Source organism: Calidris pugnax, unplaced genomic scaffold, assembly GCF_001431845.1.
Source record: "Calidris pugnax isolate Ruff unplaced genomic scaffold, ASM143184v1 scaffold50, whole genome shotgun sequence".
Taxonomy (NCBI): Eukaryota; Metazoa; Chordata; class Aves; order Charadriiformes; family Scolopacidae; genus Calidris; species Calidris pugnax.
The window spans coordinates 5490567-5514843 of NW_015090780.1; the positions used below are offsets into that span (position 1 = coordinate 5490567).

A 24277-nucleotide genomic window follows, 5' to 3' on the forward strand; every position below is an offset into this window, starting at 1 on the left:
CGTGGAATTCATCGTGCTGCAGTAAAACCCATTCCATGTCAGAGGTCTGAAGTGCCTCTTCCTGCACGTTTCCTTGAAGGGAGTGAGCCAGAAGTGCTGCAGAAGTACAGTCCATCAGAACTGATATTCCAACGAGGTGTATTTTAAATGAAGAGAACCTGGATGTGCTGGGTGAGACTGACACTCGGATCCTTACCTTAAACCCTTCCCTCCCCAGACTCTGGCCTGAAGGATGTTCTGGATGTTGTTTCAGCGTGTTGTCTTGGCGTCCTGCATCAGGAACTCAGTGTGTCTGTTGGACCCTGGGGAGTGAGGAGGAAAATGAGGAACTGGCACCGGTTTGTTTGGCTTCCAACACGCACAGATACACGTAAGTATTCTCCCTGATGGTGCTTCACAAGTGATCGGCATTTGCACAACATTTGCAGGTTTTAGTTATGAAATAAGCTCATGTACTGGTGATGCTGCAGCCAAGATGACAAGCCTGACAGCACTGCTCTCCAATGTGCTTTTAATTTGTAGCTTAAGTATTTATAACACTGTCCTCTGACCAAACTGGCCATTGGTTAATACGGTTTGTAGGAGAGCTGCAATTCCCTGGGGAATGCTCCTCGCCAGGGCCATTCCCCAGTAGCTGGCAACAGACCAGGGCGATGCAGTTCAACGGTATTTTAAGGGGACTGGAAATCCCTACATCTGGAATTCAGTTCTGGCCCTGACTGGCCATCGCCTCTGGCAGATGAGTTAAGGCTTATTTTGTGAGTAGGGCAGTTTGCCATGGGAGGGTGCAGGTAAAATTGATGTGCACAGAAGTGGCTAATTGTGATTGTCCAGTGCTCGCTCACTGTCCCCAATGTTTTAAGCCTCAGGGCTTTGAAGGTTGGGGTTTCCTGGAGCCGGTGATGGGGTGAAGGGACTTGCTTATCTGCTTTCAAAATTTCTTAGCATCCTGGATTCCTCAGGCATTTTAAAAACAAAAATACTACTTACAGTAGACTGTATCTATTTCTGGTCTTATCAGGATAATAAGCCTAGAAATCAGAATACATTTTGGAACTCTTGGTAGGGAGGAGGAGTGGGGCAAAGAGATGGAAACAAACGTGTGCATTTAAGAGTGCCGTTGTGTGATACAAGGGTCTGGAAAACTCTTTGGGCTGGATGGCAGCATTGCTGGATGCTGATTTTAGTTGTTGCACCATTGTATGCTTAAAGTTTCTGTTCCAAGGAGTAAAAATTGGATGTAGACAAAGCAGATAATATTGCCTGTCAAAGTCACCAGCTCTGCTGTAGCCCGCACCAGAAACAAGCAGGGGAGATGCAGGCAGCTGCAGAGTCAGACAGAAACGTGCCTCTTGAGGGGACTGAGGCTCTGGATTCCTGAAATCTGTGCTCGGTGGTGCTGCTGCTTCCTATATATATACCTTGATAATTTGGTTTCTGTCTTATATATTATCAGGAATCCCTGTGAATATTGTTTATCACAGAGGTGTGTAAGAAGGGAAGCTGTAATAACAGCCTTTTCAAAGAAAGGAAACAAAAGATTTGTGTATTTTGCATTACAGCCATTATTTCTCTATGCTGCAGCACAGGGAAAGGATCAGAAGATTTTAGTGAGGTCTTGTTAAAGAACTTTGGGATCATTAGATAATGAAACAGGGGTATCATTATGGAGAAGAAAATGCATTAAAAATGCCTTGAATTAAACTATGCCCAGGGCAGGACAAACGTCACAATTGTCTCCTAATATTAAGAAATCCAAAGCAACTCTTTTGGAAGGACTGTGGTTCCCATGGATGCAAAAGGCAGTAAGTGAAATAAAGATGACAAGCACAGGAATAATTCATCACACTTTCTTACCATTATTGGCTTATCTCCCCTCCTCCCCGGGCAGACTCCAGTACTGCTCAGTAGCACCGCTGGCTGCTGTCCCCCGGAGGCTCAGCAAGGCTGAGACAGGGACTGCTGCTGTTTAGAAATAGTCATGGGACTAGGGAAAGCCTTGGATGTCTCTGAACTGTCACCTTTCATACTTCCAAACACAAGTCAAATGTTCCCCAGATGTTTCCCCTTTCTCTAGAAATGTTTCCAATTTCACCTGAGTTACCCCCCAAACTTGCTTATGTTTACTTTGTCCCTCCAGGCTCCCCCTGTACGGATGCTGCCAAAAAGAAAGGCTCAGTGCTGCTGTTAAAGTGAGCTGCCGCGAGGAGAGGCCGAGTGGTGAATGGATGTGCCTATAAAGGAGCTGAGATAGAGCAGAGGGTGTGTTGCAACATTGATTTTTCAGGCATCTTGCTGCTTCGCATCCCAAGGCAAATCCCAGGTAAATGATGAGTCTCCGTGTCGAAGGATCCCACCTGCTGCACCCAGAGCTGTACTTGGCTTTAGGCAGCGGACAAGCCTCCCTCTGCTCCCAGCTTATAGCCCTGAAACTTCCTTGGTATTCAAGGTTCTTTCAATGAGAGACCTTCTTTTAAAATGTGCCATTTTAATGTGATAAAACTTCCATACCTGTGTGGTTATGGGCCCCTCCAGACTGAGTACAACACCTGAGTACAGTTTTGTGCTTGTGTTTTATCAGCACTCCTGGAAGCACACCACCACTGTTGATCTTGTCTTGTGAAATGCAGCTTATGGCAGACCTCTCTATGGAAACTGAACATTGACACTCCAAAGCAAAACTTCATTACTTTGGCACTGCACAAATAACTTGTCAACTCAGTGAATTTTTAAATAGAAAAAAAGAGCAAGCTTGTTTATACCTGTTCCATATTTATCATTAGTCAACAGTAGTGCAAAACACTGTGGCAATCATTACATTCATTTCTTAAAGTGAATCAAGTGAACAGAAATTGTTAAATGCCAGAGTACAATACAGCTTACAAAACCCAACAGGCATCAGGAAACTTGTACTGATTGGGCTCTTAGATGTTGTTTTCCTCTTGCTTAGGAAAGAGAATTGTAGTCAGCTCGCAATCTCCCCGACATTGTTCATGAAGGAAGCAGACAAAAAGTACCAATGAAACAGAAGGGCTGCAATTTAGTTAATTTTATGCAAAACATAATCAGCATTCAAACTGGGAGTTACCAAGCAGAAATGCATTGATAGAGAAGCCAAACTATTCTCTGTGGATAAATGGTGAAATATTAAAACAAAATTTCAAAGAGACTCCTGGAAGTCACATAACTATAGGCCAGAGAGGATGCAAGGGTGAAATCTGAGACTATTAAAGCCTGTGATTTAAGCCCTGGCACCCCAGCCCATGCCTCCATGTGATATGAACCGCTGCAGCTCTGGTGTGACACAAGACCTTGTATCAGGAAGGAAAAATAGAAACAACTTTTTCAGAAGAGTGGTTAGAAGAGAGGGTGATGGCTTGTAACAGACGGCAGCAAAGGATCTATGCTGTGGAGAGGGTGGAGCAGGAAGAGCAGTAAGAAGGTAGTAAAGGACAGAGAAAAGAAAAGAACTTCAGTTCAGCTGGCGAATGTAACGATGTAGGTGACACCTATGCAGGGATCTGCTTTCTAGTCCAGGAGACCCCAAACTGATGATGGGGGACACTGATGTCCCATTTTGTGTTTTGCTTAGCTTGATACACTCATATTAGCATTGAAGCTAACTAAGGACACAGAATATGTTTGTACAGAACAACACGCACTCCTCTTTCTCAAACTTCACGTGCTCTGCTGAAACTTTCTGATGAATCAATCTTTGTGCCTCCAGTCCCTGAAGGCTCCAGCCCAGTGTGCATATTCCATCTCCGTCTATAGCAGAGCCCCTGTATGCATGCTCTCTCTGCCTTCAGTTTGGAATTTGCAGTGTTCCATGAGGTGTAACCACCAACTGTGTTCAAAGACAACCAGAGGTCAGTTGTGAACCATGTCTGAGGATCATGCTGACCACTAACATTTAGAATGGATAGCGGTTTGCAGAGGGAAGCCAAAAGCTATTCATTTCCTACTGTGCTTCCAGCATCCAGTTTAGGTTGGTTTCATGCCTGACCTAGGCTGCAATTGAGGTTAGTGCTTTGGTTTTCCTTCAAGTTCCAGTTCTCCATACACTGTTCTGTTAGCAACATTTGCTTGACATGACTGTCTAGTATGGTCTGATGGTGTTTTGCTACAATTCCTGTGTGTACAGAAGCTAATAAAGAAACTCTCAACTCAGAAAGCCCATCTTAAAATATGGTCCTACTGGCTTGGGATAAGAAATGCAGAGATCCCTTCCCTAAGCCTCTTCCATGGAATTTGTGAAGTTTCGATTTCTTTGGTTTCCAGTAACCAGCCAACCACTGGGGTCAAACAAAAGTCAAGGTATAAAAATTCACCACTATGAGCCTCCTTACCTATAAGTTGGCTCTACATTAGAGGGATGATCTGGACTATAGCAGTTGTCTTATAACTCTGGATGAGTGTATGCATAATTCAAATGTGTGTGTGTGTGTGTCTGAACTTCAGCTCGTATTGATTGCATTGGTTGCTGATAACAAACAGTATAAATAAATCAGATAGGAGTTAAAGCATCAATGTGCTGTATGGGGGGGGGAAAAATTAAATTCAGTGTAGTGCCCTTGGGCAGAATGTAATTCCAAAAGTGCCTTAAATATGCTGATGACATAAACTAAGGCTGAGGAAGTTGGAGAGGCAGGAGGATAGGAGACAGAGGAACAAAACAGACTCATCCAAAATTATTTGGATTTCTCAGGATTACAGGCAGATATGTGCCTTAGGTAGTTTATTGCAGGGAAGTGTGAGGTAATGGGGTTGTGGACTAAAAGTAATCAGTCTGCAGTGTGGAATGCAGGTTGGAGAGGTGAGAAGGGCACCCGTGGCACTGGGGAAGGCTGGTCTCAGGTGAATGGCTGTCTTGATGCCTCTCTTAGCGCTCAGCTCTACAGCTGCGCTCGCTGTGGGGCTGAGATGTGGCTGGGCCTGCCAAAAAGATTCTTCTTCAGCATTGTCAGTCCAGGAACAGGCTTGTAAACCAGAGCTGGGTTTAAAATGATCTTTCTCTTTGAAGATCTCTAAATACAGTTGTACCTCTTTCTGGGAGCAAGCGATAAAAGCCAAGAGGAAGACAGAGGGAAGTAGAGGGACAGAATCAGGCCCCATCTGTTGTTGTATCTGCCTGGGACACTGGAAGCACACAGGATGTGCTTTGAGATGAGATACAGTCCTGTGATTGCTTACGCTGTTGCAATAATAATTAAACATGACCCCCATGTGCATGTACCCCATGTTTCTGTTACCCAGTGGTGTCGGTCACTGTTAGTTAGAATCTGCATCCTTGGAGTTTTGTTGCCAGTTTGGGCTGTTATCACACACTTGGCTAATACCCTCTCGTAACTTTATTTCTTATTCACATGCACACTTAATGTCCTTAGTCAATAGACTGAAAAATGTTAACCTTGTCACAGTTAGTGACTGGCAGCAGAAAAGTCCATTTAATTCTCTGGGGAATGAATTCTAATTGTCTGCTTGTCAGAAAGTGACATTTTGCATATTTTTCTTTTTTTTTTTCCCAGCAGTTTAGTGCTAAATTTAAATGTGTGTGTCATAGCACAGACAAAAGGTCTATTCCTAAACACCCCAAAAGCCCTGGTGGGTATCCAGCATATGAGACTCTTGACCAATGGCTGGTGCTAGAGCTCATTTCATGCACTGAAGAGAATGGGATGCGAGAATTAAAAGTTAGAGATAAGAGGTCGTTGCAGAGGGCACATTAGCGTTGTACGTCAGAATGGATATTTTTTTACCCCTGGAAAATATGGATGAATAGCAGCTCATCTGGGATAAAATAACCAATGAAAAAACAAATTATGTTAATCAAGCAGGCTAGTACTAATATCAGTCATCAAGATGTGACACCTTCTATTTAGTGTCACAAACTACTGGGAGCCTTTGAAAAATGTGCTGGTTGGAAGGCAACTTGTCTGCAGATACCGAGTTCACCCTTCTATGACAGGGAATAACGTGTGTCTTGAAAAATAGATGGCATTTATGGCAAAGAGAAACAATCCTCCCACAGATTACAGCTGTTCACTGCATTGTTGTGCTGGTGGTCTTATCTCATCAGTGGATATTTTATAAAGGTTTTTTTTTGGATACATATCCATAAGGCTGTTCTGAGGAGGGCACTGTGTGCTGGGAGCTGGATGCATTTTGAAAAAGAGACACCACTGCAAAGAACTCGAAGTCTAAATTGCAAAGATGGATGAAGTAAAGATGAGGGATGGTTATTTTGCTTTTTACAGAAGGGAAACGGGAGAGTGACTGTTGTGGCCAAAGCCACCCTGCGAGTCTGTGGAATTGTATCCTGGACCTCTGCTAAGAGACTATAAATATGTGGGGTTTGTTCATTAAGCAAGGTGGAAGCTGTAATGCACATGATTGGGAGCACAAGAAATTACTACAGTTTTCATGTAAACAAAGGACGTGATTGTGCTCTGGCAATAAGAGCATAATGGCTGCTTAATCCTTCCAGGCAGGAACTGTAGCTCACTGGGGTTTTTTGGACTCTTGCTTTGGTTTTGTTTTTGCTCCAGCTTTTAAGGATGAGACTGCTTGCTGACATGTGTCTGACACAACAAAGGCGACTCGCTAGCCTGGCTGGGTTCATCTTGCTCCCCGGTGTGGAAAAAAAGCATTAGCTGTCTCTCGCTCCAGGAGGGGAGGGGGTGCTGTTTGCAGCTGCCAGACGTGCGAAGGCACCGCAGGTTTGGGTCGGGCTGGAGCAGAGGAGAGAAGAGCTGGGTGTCACAGCAGCCTGGAGGCATCGGTCCCAAAGGCAAGAGACTGTGTGTGTGTGCAGGGGGAGGGAGAGGCTGCCGTGTCCTGTTCGGGTGCAAGGCTGTTCTCTACAGCAATGATCTTTCTGGAAAGCAGACTCAGAAAATGGATCCCAGCCTTTACCAAGGACGCAGAGAAAGCAAATGGCCACTCCTACACTCCCTACGTTAGGAACTCTCAATAATGCTTTTATCAGAGCTGTTAAACATCACTTAACAAGAGTCCTGCCTAGCCGTGTCTAATCCCAGTCCGGTAGCTGCAGTGCACTGCAGCCAGTGAAGCTGGTGTCAGTAGAGCCACCTCACTCAAAAGGACAGGGGGGAGGAATGAAGATTCTTTGTTCTGTTTATTTCTTCATGGTTCCATCTTATTTTTGTGCTTTGAAGTTCTTAGGTTTATTTCAATCTCTGCTTCTTTACTGAAGCAGATAAAGCATGGAAGGGGAAAATATGAGGGAAAGGGCCAAGTTCAAAGTTGAATCAAACTTGGGTAGCACATGCAACCTGTGACCATAAGGTGTAATTTACATTAATAAAACCACATTGTACTGACTTACCACTTTTCTGCCATATTTCAACATAGCTCTGCACCTCATCTAAATCAGGATGCATAAGGTTGTCACATGATAAAGAAACAGTAGAACTTGGAATAGAGACCTGGTGAGCTGCCTCACAATAAAAATAAAACTGCATCTCCATTATTTTCATTTGTTTTCTGGACTCCAGTTTTACTGATGCAATCCCTTCTCTCCATTCCAAAACAATTACATGAATAAATACGAACTTGAAAATCCCTAAAATGGTAGCTGACCTCATTATGGCAATAAATTTACAATAGCCATTGAAAGCCAATAGATTTAAGATGCTTTGACTTGAGTCAATTCCAGTTCAGTAAATGTAGTTTTTGCCTGTGTCAGATCTAAAGTTTGTAGAGGCATCCAATATTCTACAGTTTGGGTGCCACAGGGCTTGAGATACGGTTTCAAATGCAACACTGAAAATGCCTGAGGACCACGTAAGGATGGTTCTGTCTTCTGGGCCTTGCAGAGACATAGGAAAGTAGGGCTGAGAGGAATTTTGAACCATCTTCCATTTTAGCCCATTGCCTGTGGCAGCATCAGCTTACATCTGTTAATATCTTCATGCTGATTATTTTTTAAAAGTAAACCTAGTATTTGAAATTTATTTATTATGTATCATTTTAAATTGTGCAGAAATGAAGCAAAAACTTGGACAGAGTTATTTTAGTTTGTTATTAATTAATAAATTAAGAACTTAAATGAAAAAAGAAATGCGCCACTCTTGTATGAAACGTAGTTACCTTTTTCTTAGCTATCCTTAAAATCCTGAGCTTTTGGGTACTGACACAAGTCAGGAGTAATAAACTTAAATTATATAAAAGATATGACAGGTAATTATCCTCAGAGATACTATCTAAAAAAGGTATTTTAATGTATTGTACTATAATGTACCTAGCACATCTCTTCCATAAAATGTAACCTCTATTATGCATTTCCAAGGAGTAGGAAGTGTGCTTATTCTAACAGATTTTTCATATGCTTGTCTCCTAAAAAAAGAAAAAAAAAGCACCAAAAAGTAACAACCAGCCTTTGATCTATTCTTTCCTGTGCTGTTGCTAAACACGTGAATATTTTGTACCTTTAGAAGGTTTACTAAGGCTGTGTAATGTTACTTTTGAGGTCAATGTACTGATTTAAGAGTAACTGAAACATGAAAGGTTGGAAAACTCTTACACTCTTACACTTGTATCACACATAACGATGCATACTGCTAACCTGCTTTACAACCTTTTCAAGTGGTGTTGTTCTAAAGAATATGTTACCTCACGTCCAGCCAAAATTTTGCACATTATAGTAAATAGAGATGCATTTGCTTAAATGATAAGGAATTAAATTAACCTGCTATGTTTACTTTTATACTTATCAGATGGTCTGACCCCATCTCATCTTTCTCTTAACATCTGGTGAACTGCCTCCCTAAACACTGAAATGCTGACCATAAGCTACAGCCTTGCACGGTAGCCACCTGAAGCCAGGCAGTTTGTGGATGGTGCAGAGGAAAATGCAGATGCTTCAGAACACTCCCCACGACCACAGCCTCCAGTTTCTCTGCAAGCCTTGTGCTAGATGTCCCGTGGCTTGCCACCATCCTGGGTGGTACACCTGACAGCCTGTAAAAGCCAGCGCTCAGACTGGTAAGTGTGTCTTACTTCAAATGTGGCAACACTACATCTTCTACACTGCAGATAAAAAGCTGCCCTGTGGTACTCTTCGAGTTATATCAGAGAATTTCCAGTTGGAAACAAAGCCACCACTGAGGCATACCAGAAAGAGCATTCTTTTAATCTCTTCAAACTGTTCTCTATGTAACAGATAAAGTCTTGAGATGTGTGTGAGCAGCCTGAAACCCTACAGTGAAAATTATCTCCATCTGACAAAATAAGGGCCCACAAAACAGTGTTTTGTTTCACTGGGGCAACATGAATCAGATCGGGTTTGTTTCCACAAGGTTTTTGGGTTTGTTTTGAATTTATTTCTCCAATACTACTGGTCTTTTCCATGTATGATAGAGCAGACTGAAGGGGCAATATTTTGCTCACCGTCGAACTGATCAGTTTCACAGCACAACGGTGTAATTTTCCAGTATAGCTAAATCTATTACACTGTGGTCCTATGAAATGGTTTGACATGCTTTCAACTTGTTAAGTAACGATTTGATGGGTTGTGAAAACCACAGGAGTCAGGAAGAAGGTAATAGTCTGTAAGTTCACCTTACCTGTCTTGCTACACCGACAATTACAGTTTCAAGGGGAACTAAATACAACGTATTTAGGAACCTAATGCAAGAAGTGATGCGGATTGGGCTTCACACAGGAGTACAGATTTCTGTTCTGGTTGCCAATAACTATTCAGTTAATAATGTTTGTTGCTTTGGTATGTTGTAGAACGTGAAAGAAACCACAAAGAATCCTCCACTAAAGGGAAAAATGATGTGAGTGAATGGGGAGCCTTAGGTCTCTGAAATAATATAATAAAATAATCGATCTCCTCTGTTTTGTAAGGCAAACGATCTCAGAATGAAAGTTATTTACAGAGCAGCCAAGAGCAGGAATTGCAGATAGTAATTTTTGCACAAACTTAGGACTGCAGTAGGTATCCATTAGGACAGTCACAGCATGTAACTTTGTAAAAATGTCTCGTGCAGAACAGAGATTAGATTTGTTCTCTAAGTAGCCACCTTTTACAGTAGCCAGATCAATTGGCTCTGCACATGCTGTGGTTGCTTTTCATTTTGCTTCTTTCATGTACAGCAATATTTGTACAGTCACAGCAATTTGACTAGTGCTACTTACTCAGAATCACCATTGCACCACCATCTAATCAAACCCCCTTATTCTCTGATGCAAAATGCATTTTAAATAATCTTCCAACTCTAAGCTCCCAGTAAAATATATTAATGAAATTATAAATAGCAAGTGCCAGTTCTATGCCAGTTCTAACAGCACAGAAAAGAACACGTTGTGAAGGAAAACGCACCAGGTTTTTGCCACCCAATTTTGTTGTTTATAAAGCAAGTGCTTGTGAGAAAGATAATTCTGATTTCGTAGTTCTTCAAGTTAAATACAATTGTAATTTAAGCCTCTACTATTATTTCATCACACACTCAGGAAAGTATATGCAGGCACACATCCATGGTGACAAAAGATGTATGGCTGACCTATTTATGTCTTGCTGTGGTGACTGTATCACATACAGTAAAATTTTTGCATGTGCAAAAAAAACTTGCACAGAAGCACAGGTCTAAGATTTTTATATAGAATTAGAATTCCCTTCACTTTTGCTGCATTTTTGAAGTGATTTAATTTTGTTTTGAAGCAGTGTGTGCACTGAGTTTACTAACACTATCCTCACCTTGAAGATGGCGTGATATTTTATGGTGTGCGGTGACATTTATGTGCCCAACTTGGCTCCAATATTAGGTTAATTAAATGCCAGGTTTGAAACATTACAGGGTTAATAATTCTGTATTGGCCTTTTTGGATTCTCAACTGGGGCAGCTGACTGGGCTGTCTTTTGTCAGCTGCAAACCCACAACTTCTACACATTTTTTTTCAGGTATAAAGTGTCAAACTACAGCTGTTGGGAAAAGAAAGAGTCAGGTTTATAGTTCCATATATTCTTTAACACCAAAACCTCAAATACATGGATCAATTAACAACCGACAGATTTATGCCAGAGGAATGAGGTCACATTTTAGACGATATTCCTTACATATGCCAAATTAGACTATATCACAGTCTCTCCTGAAGTAAAGGTACCTCAATAATGGGAAGTAAGATTAAAAAACCTCAAACCTTATTGTTAGTATAGAGTTAATATTCAGATATTGGGAGTAAGATTTAGAAATTTCCAACTGTAGATGCTGGAGAATGATTCTGAAAACCAAAAGAAATTCTAACTATGATTCATATGGATTTGGATTTCACTTCATACAAACGTCTACTGGATATTAGGTGCCAGCTTTGGTTGTTTAATATAACATTTTGTTAAAAACAGTGGTCTTGAAGCTCTCCTTTCATTTGGCCTGAATTAATGTAATTTGTACATATTAATCTTTACTAAACCTCTTTATATAAATCAGACAAGAGGATCTATATGCGACCTTAAAATAAACTGAAGAACTGTGTGATTAAAATAAATAAATGCAAACCTAGCAATGACAAGAAAGCACATCGATTTAAAATATTGTTCTTAAAATTATCTTGCTTGTTCAAAGAGCAGTTTACACATTATCGTTAGAAGCTAAACTGCAAATTTAAATTTCCAGAGTCTGATTCCAAGTTATTCTTTATACTGGTTTTTAAGTAATGTGTCTGAAGTTACTTCTGCTGTGCATTCTCATTCTTGGGCAATCTTTCCAAAGGATATGAGTCACTTCTCCATTATTTGTAAAGAATATGGAAAAAATAAAACATTATTATTCTGTGGGTACTTGGAACTGGATGTAAAAAAAATAGGTGGGATGTTGATCATTGTGAGTCATTTCTTGGGAAGAAGGAAAGAACAAACACTAGCTGCTGACCTGCTGCTATGAAAGCCAAGGACTTACTGCTGACTCAAGAAGCAAATATCGATAACTGCAGAATAGAGATCTCGCAGCAGGATTAAAGAGGAAAGTCTTTCCTCTTGAAGTCATAAGGAATTATAAGGAGCTGCCTGTGTTGATTTCTTGGAGGCTGTTACTTGTTTAAACATGTTAGCCAACTAGAACTATATCCTGCAAATAGTTGTTACAACTAAACGAGTCTCCTTCTGAGTTTCTAAAGTCCTGGCAAATCTTCAAGTAGGTAATGAAGCGCAGTGAGACAGCCACACCAGTGCAACCCTCTACTGTTTGAGTCTTTCACCAGTCCCGGTTGATATAAATACTGGTATAAAAACACCTGAAGCAACATAAAGACTTTGTAACACATTTGCATTCTGATCAACCAATTGAAAAAAAAACTTTTTTGATACCAAAACTGATTTTTGAAAGTGTAATAAGTAATTTAGGAAAAATTTTGCTGCAGCTAAAATAAGTATGTGCTTGCAATAGCTTAAGCTGCTAAGCAGTAGGAAAATGGATAGTGTTAGATAAAATAGTGTTAGATAAAATGTTAGACGGAAGCAACAGTGGAAAGTACCAAACCGTGGCAAAACAGGGGATGGTGTGGTTAGCTAAGATAACCGCAGAGGTGTAAGAATGGAGAAGCCACAGGAAGAACATGGTGATGAAGACTTCGAGCCTTCCTCCCACGACCACCAGGAAGACCCCTGAGGAAGCACTGCATCTGCGCTGCTACGGAGGGGGGAAGGCGTGTTCGGGGGTGGGTTACGTTCCAAGAACTCATTGACTATGTAAATCATTTTATGAGAAAAACCATGAATATGCATAAATAATAGGGGATAAAAGCAAGCATATGTAAGAAAAGAGCTGAGCCACAGGAGGAGAAATCCCCTGTGCAGCTCCCAGTGCTGTAAATACATTCCTCCACAGAATTTGTTCCTGACTAAAGTTTGATACAGTGAGCACGTTTCTCACAAAAGTGACTTTGAAAGGCTGGTGGGGCTTTGAGCAACCTGCTCTAGTGGAGGTGTCCCTGCCCATGGCAGGGGGGTTGGAACTTGATGATCTCTAAGGTCCCTTCCAACTCTAACCATTCTGTGATTTGTATCACGGTGGCCTCTGTATACTTCATTTATACCAATCAAACAGCTGGGCTGGGAACTACTCAACTACTTAGGCATGTAACTACACAAACTACCTGTAAAGCACAAAAGACATTTAATCATTATGACTTAACTATACTTGTGATTTGTGTGTCTTTTTCAAGCTGCAGTGGGGACACTATGATGAAGCCTGATAACTCTTTTCTGCAGGTGTTTTTTGTTTGTTTGTTTTGTTTTTAATGAGGAAAGCTTATTTCCAAATGCAAGGATGCTGTTCCACAGCAGCTTGAACCAATTTAAGTCATACCTGCTACTCTTCTTTGCCTCTTTTCATTCTCTTTCTGTACAAAAGAGATGATTTTCTGTTAACACAGGCACTTGAGCAACTCGGTAGTGGGCCAGTTCAGAGTGCAGATTGAAAACTAACTCTAAACACAGATTAGTTGGAATTGGGAATGAGCAGCAGAGTAGGGCTGTCAGGAAAATGGCAGTCTGTGTTTGAAAAAGCTGCTGTGAAACAGAGCCTGAATGGAGGCTTTCATGGAGAAACAATTATTAAAATGTTCCCTGTCATTACAAAATAAGTTTTTTAAAGACTTTCAATAAATATTTTAAAATCATAGTCTTACTAATGCTAATAAAAGCAGAACCTGCTCTGTGATCTTTATATGAGTTTATTCATTGTTACTTGTAAGTCAACCTGAAGCAGTGTTAACAGCTTGGGTGCCATAGATTTTAAAAAAATCAGTAACAAATAAAATGCTGTATGAAAACGTTCGCACTTTACTAAAATGATTGTGAATGTTTACATAAATTGTTTTTAAAGCATAAATGTTTAATGGTCCTCTATGGAATGTTAACTTAGGGATGCGAATGGATCTGTGTGCCTAACTGCTCTTTCTTAATGTCAGTCAGAGGGCTCATATGGCCACTTCAAATTCTTAAAAAAGGTACCTTTGCAGCTTTGGATTTGAAAACCTCGTTCAAGTTCCAACCCTGGAACAGCTGATCTCCAGCCAATAAATCCCTGGGTAGTCTTAGGTACTGGAGGAGATGGATTCACCTAGAATAAACGTAATACGTAGAATTCAATGATTAGGTTTTTGATTGTGTTTTCTGTCATGCAACACCCTGTTTTGTGCTATAGTGTGGATGGAAATGAGAAATTATCAAAAACAGTGGTTTTGAATGCAACCTGATGAATTAATATCCTAAAGACACACTGACATTAATAGAAGGAAATAAGAACTTCAAAAGATAGCCCAGTTGTGTGCAAGTTTTATTTATAGTACAGGATAGTTTATAATTTAAAAAGTCGAGTAATGTAGCCATTCTATAGCAGGGCATGGAGAAAGACAGAAGTAAAATGGCCAAATTCCAATGAAGTAACTAACTTTCATTCACATTTCTAAAAAAAAAAAAAAAAAAAAAAATTCTTTCAGTGCCTAAATTGGTATGTGTAACAGGAAACCAAAATGCAAGGTTATTGTTTAGTAGTGTATGTTAGCACAGTTGTTTCTTTCAGTTTTGCTCAATAGCTATTTAAGGGCTTTACATTATAGAAGAATTTTATCTTCAACTTTAGCCTTTTTCCTTACAGAATAATAATAGTCTTTAAAACTAGTTAACTTCTCTAAACAGGAGAAATAGCATTTTATGCTTGCTGTAATGTATTTGGTAGCAGTACAGCTATGGAATAATAGTTTTGTGGCCAAATGCTAAAGATACTACTGCCCAAGCTGGCTTTTGCATCAAGAACTACTTATTTCTTCCACCTTCTTTCTGCTTTAAAAGATGGGTAAGCATCAAGTTAATCTGCAACTAATCTAGCTAAAAAGGAAACAAAACAAAAGCCAACAGTCTCTGTTCACTGACTGCTGTGCTTACTTTGGCTGAATCATCTCAATTGGGCATGTTGTATCATTTTAGCATCTGGGGACTTAGTAGAGAAATACACAGCAAGAGAACAATGTGTCAGTTCTCTTGCCAGAGTTGCTTCACTTTGTTCTTTGGCCAAGATTAGAAAATGTTTGATATTTAGGTGGAACGGTTCCCCTGAAAAGATAATTTTTGTGGCCAAAAGTGCCACCCACTGAGCAGGATAATGAAGGAAATCATGTCCCACTTATGATCTGGGGGAAGAGACTATGAAGAAGCAATTATAAATCTAACCTAGAGAGAAGAATAGAAGAATAGAAGAATAGAAGATGACTGTCACCATGAAGGTAAACGTGCAGAAAGACAGACACATAGTTTTGAATAAGGACTTAAGAAACTTCAGTCTGAATATGTAACGGGTGACCTAAATCACAGCTAACCCTTATCTTTCTTAGCAAATAAAGATTCTGAGGTGAAATTGAAACTATGATCCCTACTTTAGCAATGTGGCAGTGTGCTCTCCCTCTTTTCCCTTTCCCTCCTGGCTCCTGCTCAAGCCATATCATCAGTGGGAGTTGTGATGAGTTGCACCTGGACTTTGGGGGATGGCTGGCAATGCAGCCAAAGCACTGCCTGTAGTGGGGACCTAGATATTTTGTTCCCATGGAAATATGACTATAGGTCAATTATCTCAATCTAGAAATAGCAGACAGCCCCAGAGCCCTTGGAGCTCTCCTGCAGGGCAGCAGCTGCAGGCCAGGATCTCCCCTTGAGTGGGGACACTCGCTTAAGGTTCTACTCCTTGAGGCCGAGTGATTCCTCGCCACAACAGATTCTTGGTAAGGGACTAATAGTCTGCTAAACTTTGATATCTTAGCTAAGTGATATAAAGGGTTGATTGTGCATATATAATCCTTTAGACATAAACCCTTTACCAAGTCTGGGACTAGGACTGGATCCAGCTGCACCCAGACTCCACTCTGAGAAGGAGTTTAGAAAGCCAGGGGGTCCTTCCTGAACTTCCTGACTTAGGGAGGGTCTTCCCAACAGCTTGTCTGATCCTGTCTTCTGTGCAGTAAATAACCAAGTGTACCTTGCCATCCATTCTCGTAAAACACTGTTCCATTTATTACTATCTTTGTGAAATCACTGTTTCACATTAATAAATATCTCACTAGTTCCCTCTTATGAGTGAAGTTAATCGCTGTGCCCACGACAAGCACACACCAGGCAGTGCACGCTACTTCAGCAGCTGGTAACGTCTGCGTGATTTGTTAACACCCCCCCCTCACTGTGCTGAAGCAGAGGTAAACTTGATGGAAATTGGAGGCTTGAGACAAAACTGAAGAACAAGCAGCACTAATGACAGAAATGCTGCCATTCCATTTCTCTGCCACCCCCACCATTAGCTCTTAATTTGTTCCAATTTAATCTCAGTAAAAGCTTTTACTACTTCCTCACCTTATCTCCCCACCCTTCAAATACTTTAAAGAAAGCTAGTTCGGCAAATAGGAATTCCCAATCTCTTTTGTTTCCGTAATTTTCTCTAAGTGGACTAACCTTCCTTTTTGTTAGTGTATACTGCTTCCCCTTTTATGAACATGTTTCCCTTCCAATGTCACTGATTTAGCTGCCTGTATAGTACAGCAGCATAGTCTCTGCCAAAAGGAACACTGTCTTAAGTAAAGCTAGAAAAATGGCTGCATCTTAACCAACACATAAAACTGAGAGTTAAGGTTATGATAAGCCCTGAAGACAGACATGTATGTGTATATTTGAGAAATGACTGGCCAGCAGTGATAAATGGCTCTGTGAGCACTCTTCTGTACTAAGCTGTACAGCTGACTGCTGTTACTTGATGTCACAGAGGAGTGCATGGGGGAGGTGCTCTACACAAAGATGATTATGTACAGTGAACTAACAACCCTATCCAAAGGACAATTCCTTGTCTTAAATGGACGCTTTTAAAGCATTGCTCGGGTTGCAAATACAATTTACTTTGACCTTTAGTTAAAGGCCCACATCTACAAGACAACTGATGTTTAGAGCTTGTGTGGTTTCTTAAGACAGGTATTGCTGTACTGCAATTTTAAAAACTAATTTTCTCACCTTAATGTATTTTTCCACAGGTGTCACAGGTCGAACCTGCAGATGTTCTGGAAGCTGTATCTTAGGCTTTGTATTTTCTTTCTTTTCATCTTCAGTCAACTAAAACCAAAACATCAGCGTTAAAAATGGGACTCATTATCCTTTGAAATATGCTGTAGTATCTGGTATTACAGCATTCCCCTCATTGTTGCATCTGAACTCCCTGTTCTTTCCATCTAAAGTAGTACTACTTATTGTAGTGCTTTGAAAATTATTGTAATGTCATTTTTGGGTTCAGAAAGTGATGTAATTCTGAATTTCAGATGGAAGGCTAAATACTGCCCCAACTCTCTTAACTACATCACTGGTCCAAAAAAGGCTAGAAATATCTTATATATAAACTTGCATGACCACAAAACAGAGACTAATAAATGCTAAATACATGTGTTCACCAATAGTAACAATGCAGTTTGCCAACTTTTCAGCTGTAGACCTACTAGTACTGTACAAAGGTGGTATGCATGACAGACCACAGTTATCAAAAATCGACGTTGAAGCCTAGAGGACCAGTTTTCAAAGCTGCTAACTCGGGTGCCTACAGAATTTTTAAAAAATCCTAGAACAGATGAAGTACTTCTAGCCCCATGGAAAGTACGTTTATAACTATTCAGGGGCTGCATCCACCCTGTTTTATAACAATACAACACTGTGATTCTAAATGTAACATTATGTGCTACTATATTCTAATATCTAAACATCACTGAGAACAGACATCTCTCCAAATATTTTCATTAGTTGTAAATTCCCCCACTGAAAATTTAATTAGCTAGAACCTTTTCCCCTAGATTTTTAGACTACCATATGGATAGACAAAGGGGAAATATTTTCTTGTCAGTGTGCATCTAGTATTTGTTAACACTATTGGGAGTCATGTTTCTCAAGAGAAATACAGAATATGCATAGCATATAAATTACCACTTGCTGTATTTTATTCAGAGGAAAACTGAAACTTTAAACCCATATTAGAAGTAGTGCACTTGTTACCTCGAAACCTAGCTTAGTAAAGCTTGCTCACTACTTTTGTAGTCTTGCTCTTATAATCGGTGCTTTCATAATTTTGTGTCCAGATAAATTTGTGTTCAAGTAAATTTCCCGTGTTGCTTATATGCCATTCAATTTTACCTCCTCAAGAGGTGTTTTCAAGAATCCCCATTTGTGAGACCATCTTTTTGCAGCTTCTAATTCACTTTCAATTAATTTTTTCCTGAAACAGAGAAATATTTAAGATGACCTTGAAAGCTTTCATTAGAAAAAACAACACATAAATCCAACTACTAATGTCACAAAGCACAGCACTTTGCATGAATCTCTATACCTTTCCCTCAAAACAGCAAGTTTATGCACGAATTAACAATTGTCTGACTTGGAGCTATCGGGGAAATATTTTCCATAGGTTGGAAATGAAACGGTATGTGTGAATACACTGCCTTGCCAAGCAGGTGTAAGTTGGGAACTGGAGGAGGTCAAGCAGGCAGCCCGGAGAGGGCACGGAGCCTCCTTCTCCGGGGATCTCAGACCCCGCCTGGAGGCGTCCCAGTCCGGCCTGCTCCGGTGACCCTGCTTTGCAGGGAGGTTGAACGGGTTATCTCCGAAGGTCCCTTCCAACCCCTGCCGTCCCGTCATTCTCTGAAACTTGCCACATTTTTTTTTTAAACTGGAGAAGTAAGCACCGCTGTCCTTTCACACATATCTACTGCGGACTGATGACCGGGCCTCTGCCCCAGGGCCCTGCCCGGCCCTCTCCAGCCCTCACACCGGCGCAGGCTGCCCGGGCCTGGCCTATCCGACCCGGGGCGCAGCCGCTGGCGGGTATGGAAAGCCCCGGGCGTCCCGCAGAGGACAGGCCTCTGGAGGGGCACACGGGCTTCGCAGACACGGCTGAAGGGGAGATAAGAACAAACTCCCTCAGCCTCACCCGCCCGAGAGCGGGCCCTGAGCCGGGGAGGCCGCCTGGGGCGGGGTAAGGAGGCGGTGGGGGCCCGGGGCCGTTACCAGCAGTTGTCCCGCGCTACGAAGTTGCAGGACTGGGCCGGGTCGGGGCGGCGGTGCGCCATGTCGGCCGGGGCCGCTGCCGCGCGGCTGAGCCGTTGCGGGCGGCGGTTGGCGAAGGGCGGGAGGGGCCGGCCCGCCCCGAGCCGGCGCATGTCCCCGCCCCCTCTGTGCTCCAGCCGTCGCCCTCCCGGAGCGGTGCCGTCACGTGTCTCTCAGGTGAAAGGCTGAAAACACGCCTTCTGTGATTTTTTTAGGTTCCTCAGGAAACACACTTCATGTTGACACTGCCTTTTTGGAGGTATCTTAGATTGTTTGTTTTCTTAAATGCTCTTCAGTAGGAAAATGCATTTGGATAAAGGTGACAGAAAGCTGTTACCTTACTTGAGGAGTTACCTGTATTTCAGAGGAAGAGGTGTTATCTAAACTCTGTAACTTGCCGGTTAGCAGGGCTCCCCTTAGCAGAAAACAAATAGTTGAGCACCTTTCTGGATCCGAGCTGTTAAGAGTCTGTGTGAAACCCGGGCAAGGGGGTTGTTCAACAGGCAAAAACTTGCAGTATTTTTAGCTGTGTGTAATGGACTGAGAAATGGTTAAAGGATGCTGGTTTTTTATTCCGATGCGAATGGGCTTGTTAATGTGTCCAAAGCTCAGACCATATGTGCTAGGATGGGTGTTTGCTTCAGTTTCCTAGTTCTTTTTAACCTGCTATCTTCAGTTCCTAGGTCCTCCTGATATCTACCAAATTTGTCTTTTGGTAATTGTAGTTGGAAATTACACCGGTCTTGTGACATAGAGTGACTTTCTGATCCCTTTTTCTGGTAGATGTTTTTACAAACTACATACTAATATTAGAAGTTCTGAGAAAGACCAACATACTTTTTATGGGTTATATGTAAGAACACAAAAAATATTTACAGCTTGTAAAAATTTCACTGTGTTCCAATATATTAATATTTTTGGCTCTCCAACAGTTTTCTTGGTAAATTTATTTTCTTGCAATTGCTTTATAAAACATTTCAACAATAAATGTAGCCAACTGGCTCTTTGCCCTTACAGGTTTAAATAGTTTCCTGGCCCCTTTCTTTTTGTCTGGAGACTGGCTTGTACAAACACACTGTAAATAGTTAATGTGGCTTTTTCACACCATTGGACAGCTATTACACTCATTATAACATAAATGCAGAAAGATTTTGACCTGAGTGGTTTATAGGTAGTGTGTTTGAATGCTTAATTGCTAGCATGCTAGCATTCTTTTTTTTTGAATAGAGCAAAGGATCTAAAGGCTTTCAATATTTGAGTATGAGAAGCCTGTATATACATTTATTAGTCATTTTAGAAGTACTAAGAACCTCTGTTTTAGTAAGAGGAGAAAAAACCTTCTGTAGTCCCAGAATAGCATTTAATACTGCTCCTACAGGTCACTAAAAATCATTAAACTATCAACAAATAGAGTATTTCACTTACAAGCTACTTCTTGTACTACAAGCTAATTATCTCTCGATAATTAGACTAGCAATTAAATCAGCTGGGTCTCCTATCATGCCCATAAATGCTTACTCATTGTCCTACTTAATTAACTCCTGCTGCTTAGTCACATTTATCTCAGGAGCCCTCTTATTACAGCCAAGATGCTTTCTGAGAAAAAAAGTAATTTGTTAATGAACACAATTGAAGTCATAGTTTACTATGTGTCAGGATTTAAACTGTAGTACTATCTGTCAAGACAGAGTGAACTTCTTATAGTGAAAATATGTCTTCATAACGGTCAGTCTTTCTTTTTTCTGAACTATTTTTTAGATGAGGCAATGCAGTAAATGAGTAGTTAGTTTTAGGTCTTACGAGGTTCTTATGAGCACAGGACAATATTAGACTTGCACTACAAAAAAAGAAGTGAAATAGGATTTTAGTGAGCTAATAACTGTACTGAATAACTTAGGGTTACAGGTCCATTTAGAGTCAGAAGTCATTTACTCAAAGTCTGGATTTGTAGCTATGTACAGTAGCATTTGTCTTCATGTAACGAATGTTGAAGCAGATACTACATCACTCGAGATATATGTTTAACTTGAATCAAGTCTGAATGCTTGGTTCTTCAAACAGCATTCAGATCTTCTAAGACAGGTAAATTGTAACCTGGATATGGCCATAAATGCCCAAATCCTAATGCTAACGCTTCCAGTCCTCTTCCCATTGGGAATTATCCTCTTATTCAGGTGCTCAGTAGTGCTGCTGTTGATCAAGTGGCCATTCTTTGAGAACTCACAACTGTTCTTTGAGAATTTACAACCTGTATATATCTCAGGAGTTCTGGATTAGTATCTTGAGTTTCAGATATCTGTCACCTGCATAAGGCATCAGCCTGTCACTGGGGAAGTAGTTTCAGTCTTGGTTTTTTTACAGACCCTCTTCCTTCTCCCAGCAGATAGTAAATGTGCCTGTGGTGCTATGTTCTGACACAGGGCTGGAGTACTGATATGGATTAAAACGAACCAAGTGGAAAACAAGCTGCTTTAACCCAAATACAGTTTTCTGTGTAGCTGTGTAAATGCTTCTATTAGCACATGATGGGGTGATGCATGAGGGTTTGGAGGATGGCAGTGCTGGGTGATAATGTTACAAAGCCTTAGCATGTTGCATTGACACAAATATAGGTGGTACTTCTCAGCAAAATAGGTCAAGGAACCAAACTGACTTAAACAGACTCTGCAGAAAGTCAGTTTACTGTTTCAATCTGTTTCATGGAACAGCTCCATGAGCAGTTGTGCTTCTGCAATCAAGGCAGCAGACAGCATGGAGACAGGAAAAGGTGATGTGTGAGCTGAAATGAACAACCCAGGGTAGGTGGATATCTTAGACCTCTACTGTTGCAAAAGACTTTGTATAATGCAATGATGGCTTTGGTAATGTCATTCACAGTCTTCAAGATTTGAGTTAATTTTTGGTTTCCAGAAATCTCATGTGTCTACCCTGATATGAAAATGTTAAGGCTTTTTATATTGCTTATTTATGGAGAAAAGTGTACAAAAGTGTCTGCCTTTGATCAGAGAACGGGCAGGAAAGTTAAAGAAAAAGGTGGGGTTTTTTTTTTGTTTTAAAGGGTATTAAATGCTTTTATACTTGCTAGTTCTTAGGCCATAAACAGAAATTATTATTTTGAATTATTCATCACGGAATCACCATTAGACTTAAATCCTTGACCTCTTTATGAAGAGCTCTGTGTTGTTTAGGTTGGACATTTACACACACACCCACCCCCACCCAAAAAAAAACCAAACCAGGTGAGAATCCTCTCTAAGAAGTATGGGATGATGTAAGAAAGCCCTATTGTTATTTCATTCTTATTTTATGTACATGCAAGGTATGCGTAGGCAGAGCTGGCTTGGGGTGCTATAGCACATAGTACTGTGATTGGGTACGACAGTCCCTGAGAAACTGATCTGCTTGGCTGGACTTAGAGGAAGTCTCAGCCATGTAAGGACTGTGTTGGCTTTTGGCAGACTTGGATGTGTAGCAGCATGAAAGCGCTTGAGAGACTCTTCAGCTTTGTCCTTATCCCATAGTATAATGGTGTACTTTATCATAAACTTTAGTAACTGTCATAGTCAATGGGAAAGCAACAATGCAAATGAAAAAATACAAGTTTTTCACCTTTGTGATCTAAAAGCTTCCAACTTAAGAAGCATTTGTCCCTAAGTGAAGCTTTGAATTGTGTATTTGTTTTCTGAACACTTTTGAAACAAACTAGCAACTGTAGCGATCTCATATAACAAATACATTTCCTTCTGAAGAGGTGGGCATTATAGATAGTAATTCTTTCTTCATAGGAACAGTTATAGCACAGGGCACTGTGTGACTTCTGTTGCTTTGTGCCCTGCTGGGATAGGTGTCTGTAAACCCTGGTTTCTATCTGAGAAGTTCAGGCAGTGCAATGTAATACATGTGTCATGAGTAGCACACACTAGTGATTTGGGGAATTGCCCCAGAGCTGTGTTGCTAACTAGCATGTGACCAACAAGTCCCGTGCATTCTTGCTGTGCTACAGCTTTTGCAAGATGTCTGGCAGCTCTGTAGAGGCAACTGTGAGTCCTCTGACTAGTCTGTTCAATGGCTGGGAAAATAGAATAAATGCACTGATGGGAGAGGAAAATGCTGATGGCCCTAAGGAAACCCACGGTGGTATATGCCAGTACATTTTCTCTGGTTTTGTTTCTGAAGGCCTGCACTTCACACTCTAAGCACTGCTATCTTTGCATCTAAAAACCTGAGAAGCAGCTTCATTATTTTCATTTGGCTACACTGAGCTTGCTTCTTCCCCTCCAATTTCAGCAATGTCAGAACCTCTGAAAATGAAGCTGTTTGCTGAAATGTTTATATATCCATTTGTGTATCTATGGTTAGACTGTTGCATTGAAAATGTTTACCAAAAAATATTAATTAGCATTAGTACAATACTCATTGTTTGCAGTCTTAAGTGTGGAAGTCTAATAGAGGAGATTGTAAACATAACTTCACTGTCTTTTGCTAATGTTTCTAAATAATATTTCAGATGTAAGCAGCTTGAGTGATAGACTGTTTTGTTATGATTACTGTGATTTAAGTGAACAAAGTTCTATTGATGCTATAGACTCTGGCTTCATTCCAAAAAAAAAAAAACCTGCTAGAGTCTATCACATCAATAATATGTCAATTGGAGTTCCTGAATTTCCATTTATGAAAGGAACCCAATGGCCTGATTAGAATTATTATATTTTGTAGCAAAATCTAGAACTCTCATCTTATGGCTGTAGTTATCCAGTGACTTTTGAGCTGTGAGAGGTGTGTCTGTTTTCCCACCAATAAAATGTTTTCTTTTCACTCCATAAAATGACACTTACAGCTACAGCTTTATGCAGATTTCTGCGTTTGAAAGGCATGAACAATCTTAATTGAATTTAGATACAATTCAATAATTCCTGGAGTTTTATTTGGTTTTGAGCAGATTCATTGCTTGTTGTTCAAACTAAGGATTTACATCGAATCATAGAATCACAGAATGGTTTGGGTTGGAAGGGGCCTTAGAGATCATCTAGTTCCAACCCCCCACCAGACGAGGTTGCTCCAAGCCCTGACCAACCTGGCCTTGAACCCCTCCAGGGGATGGGGCAGCCACAGCTTCTCTGGGCAAGAGATACTTCTGTACATTAGATCTGATAGATACACTTATATTTGTATTGTACCTGGTGGAATAAGTATATATGC

The 24277-nt window shown here is 40.8% G+C and overlaps 1 protein-coding gene across 2 annotated transcripts; it reads right to left on the reverse strand.

Annotated features, from left to right (window-relative positions):
* Positions 1 to 70: 70 nt before the first annotated feature.
* Positions 71 to 19166, reverse strand: LOC106896159 (chromosome unknown open reading frame, human C20orf85). Of its 2 annotated transcripts, none has more exons than XM_014955925.1 (5): positions 19040 to 19166; positions 18170 to 18251; positions 17009 to 17107; positions 13976 to 14084; positions 71 to 302 (listed from the first exon to the last, which is right to left on the reverse strand). In XM_014955925.1, the coding sequence occupies exons 1-5, from the start codon at positions 19099 to 19101 to the stop codon at positions 250 to 252; spliced, it is 405 nt and encodes a 134-aa protein (XP_014811411.1). In that variant the 5' UTR covers positions 19102 to 19166; the 3' UTR covers positions 71 to 249. The 2 variants fall into 2 exon arrangements, with proteins under 2 accessions (XP_014811411.1, XP_014811403.1); XM_014955917.1 differs by lacking the exon at positions 71 to 302 and adding an exon at positions 2005 to 6731.
* Between the last annotated feature and the right edge of the window lie 5111 nt (positions 19167 to 24277).

Bases quoted from the DNA above. Each gene is read 5' to 3' on its own strand.
- LOC106896159 (XM_014955917.1), bottom strand. From the start codon at position 19,101: ATGGCGCACCGCCGCCCCGACCCGGCCCAGTCCTGCAACTTCGTAGCG. The intron at 18,252-19,039 runs GTAACGGCCCCG...TCTCTGTTTCAG, and splicing joins GTAGCGCGGGACAACTGCTG to GAAAAAATTAATTGAAAGTG. The intron at 6,732-13,975 runs GTACCTTTTTTA...CCTCTGCTCCAG, and splicing joins TCAAATCCAAAGCTGCAAAG to CCCGACCCAAACCTGCGGTG.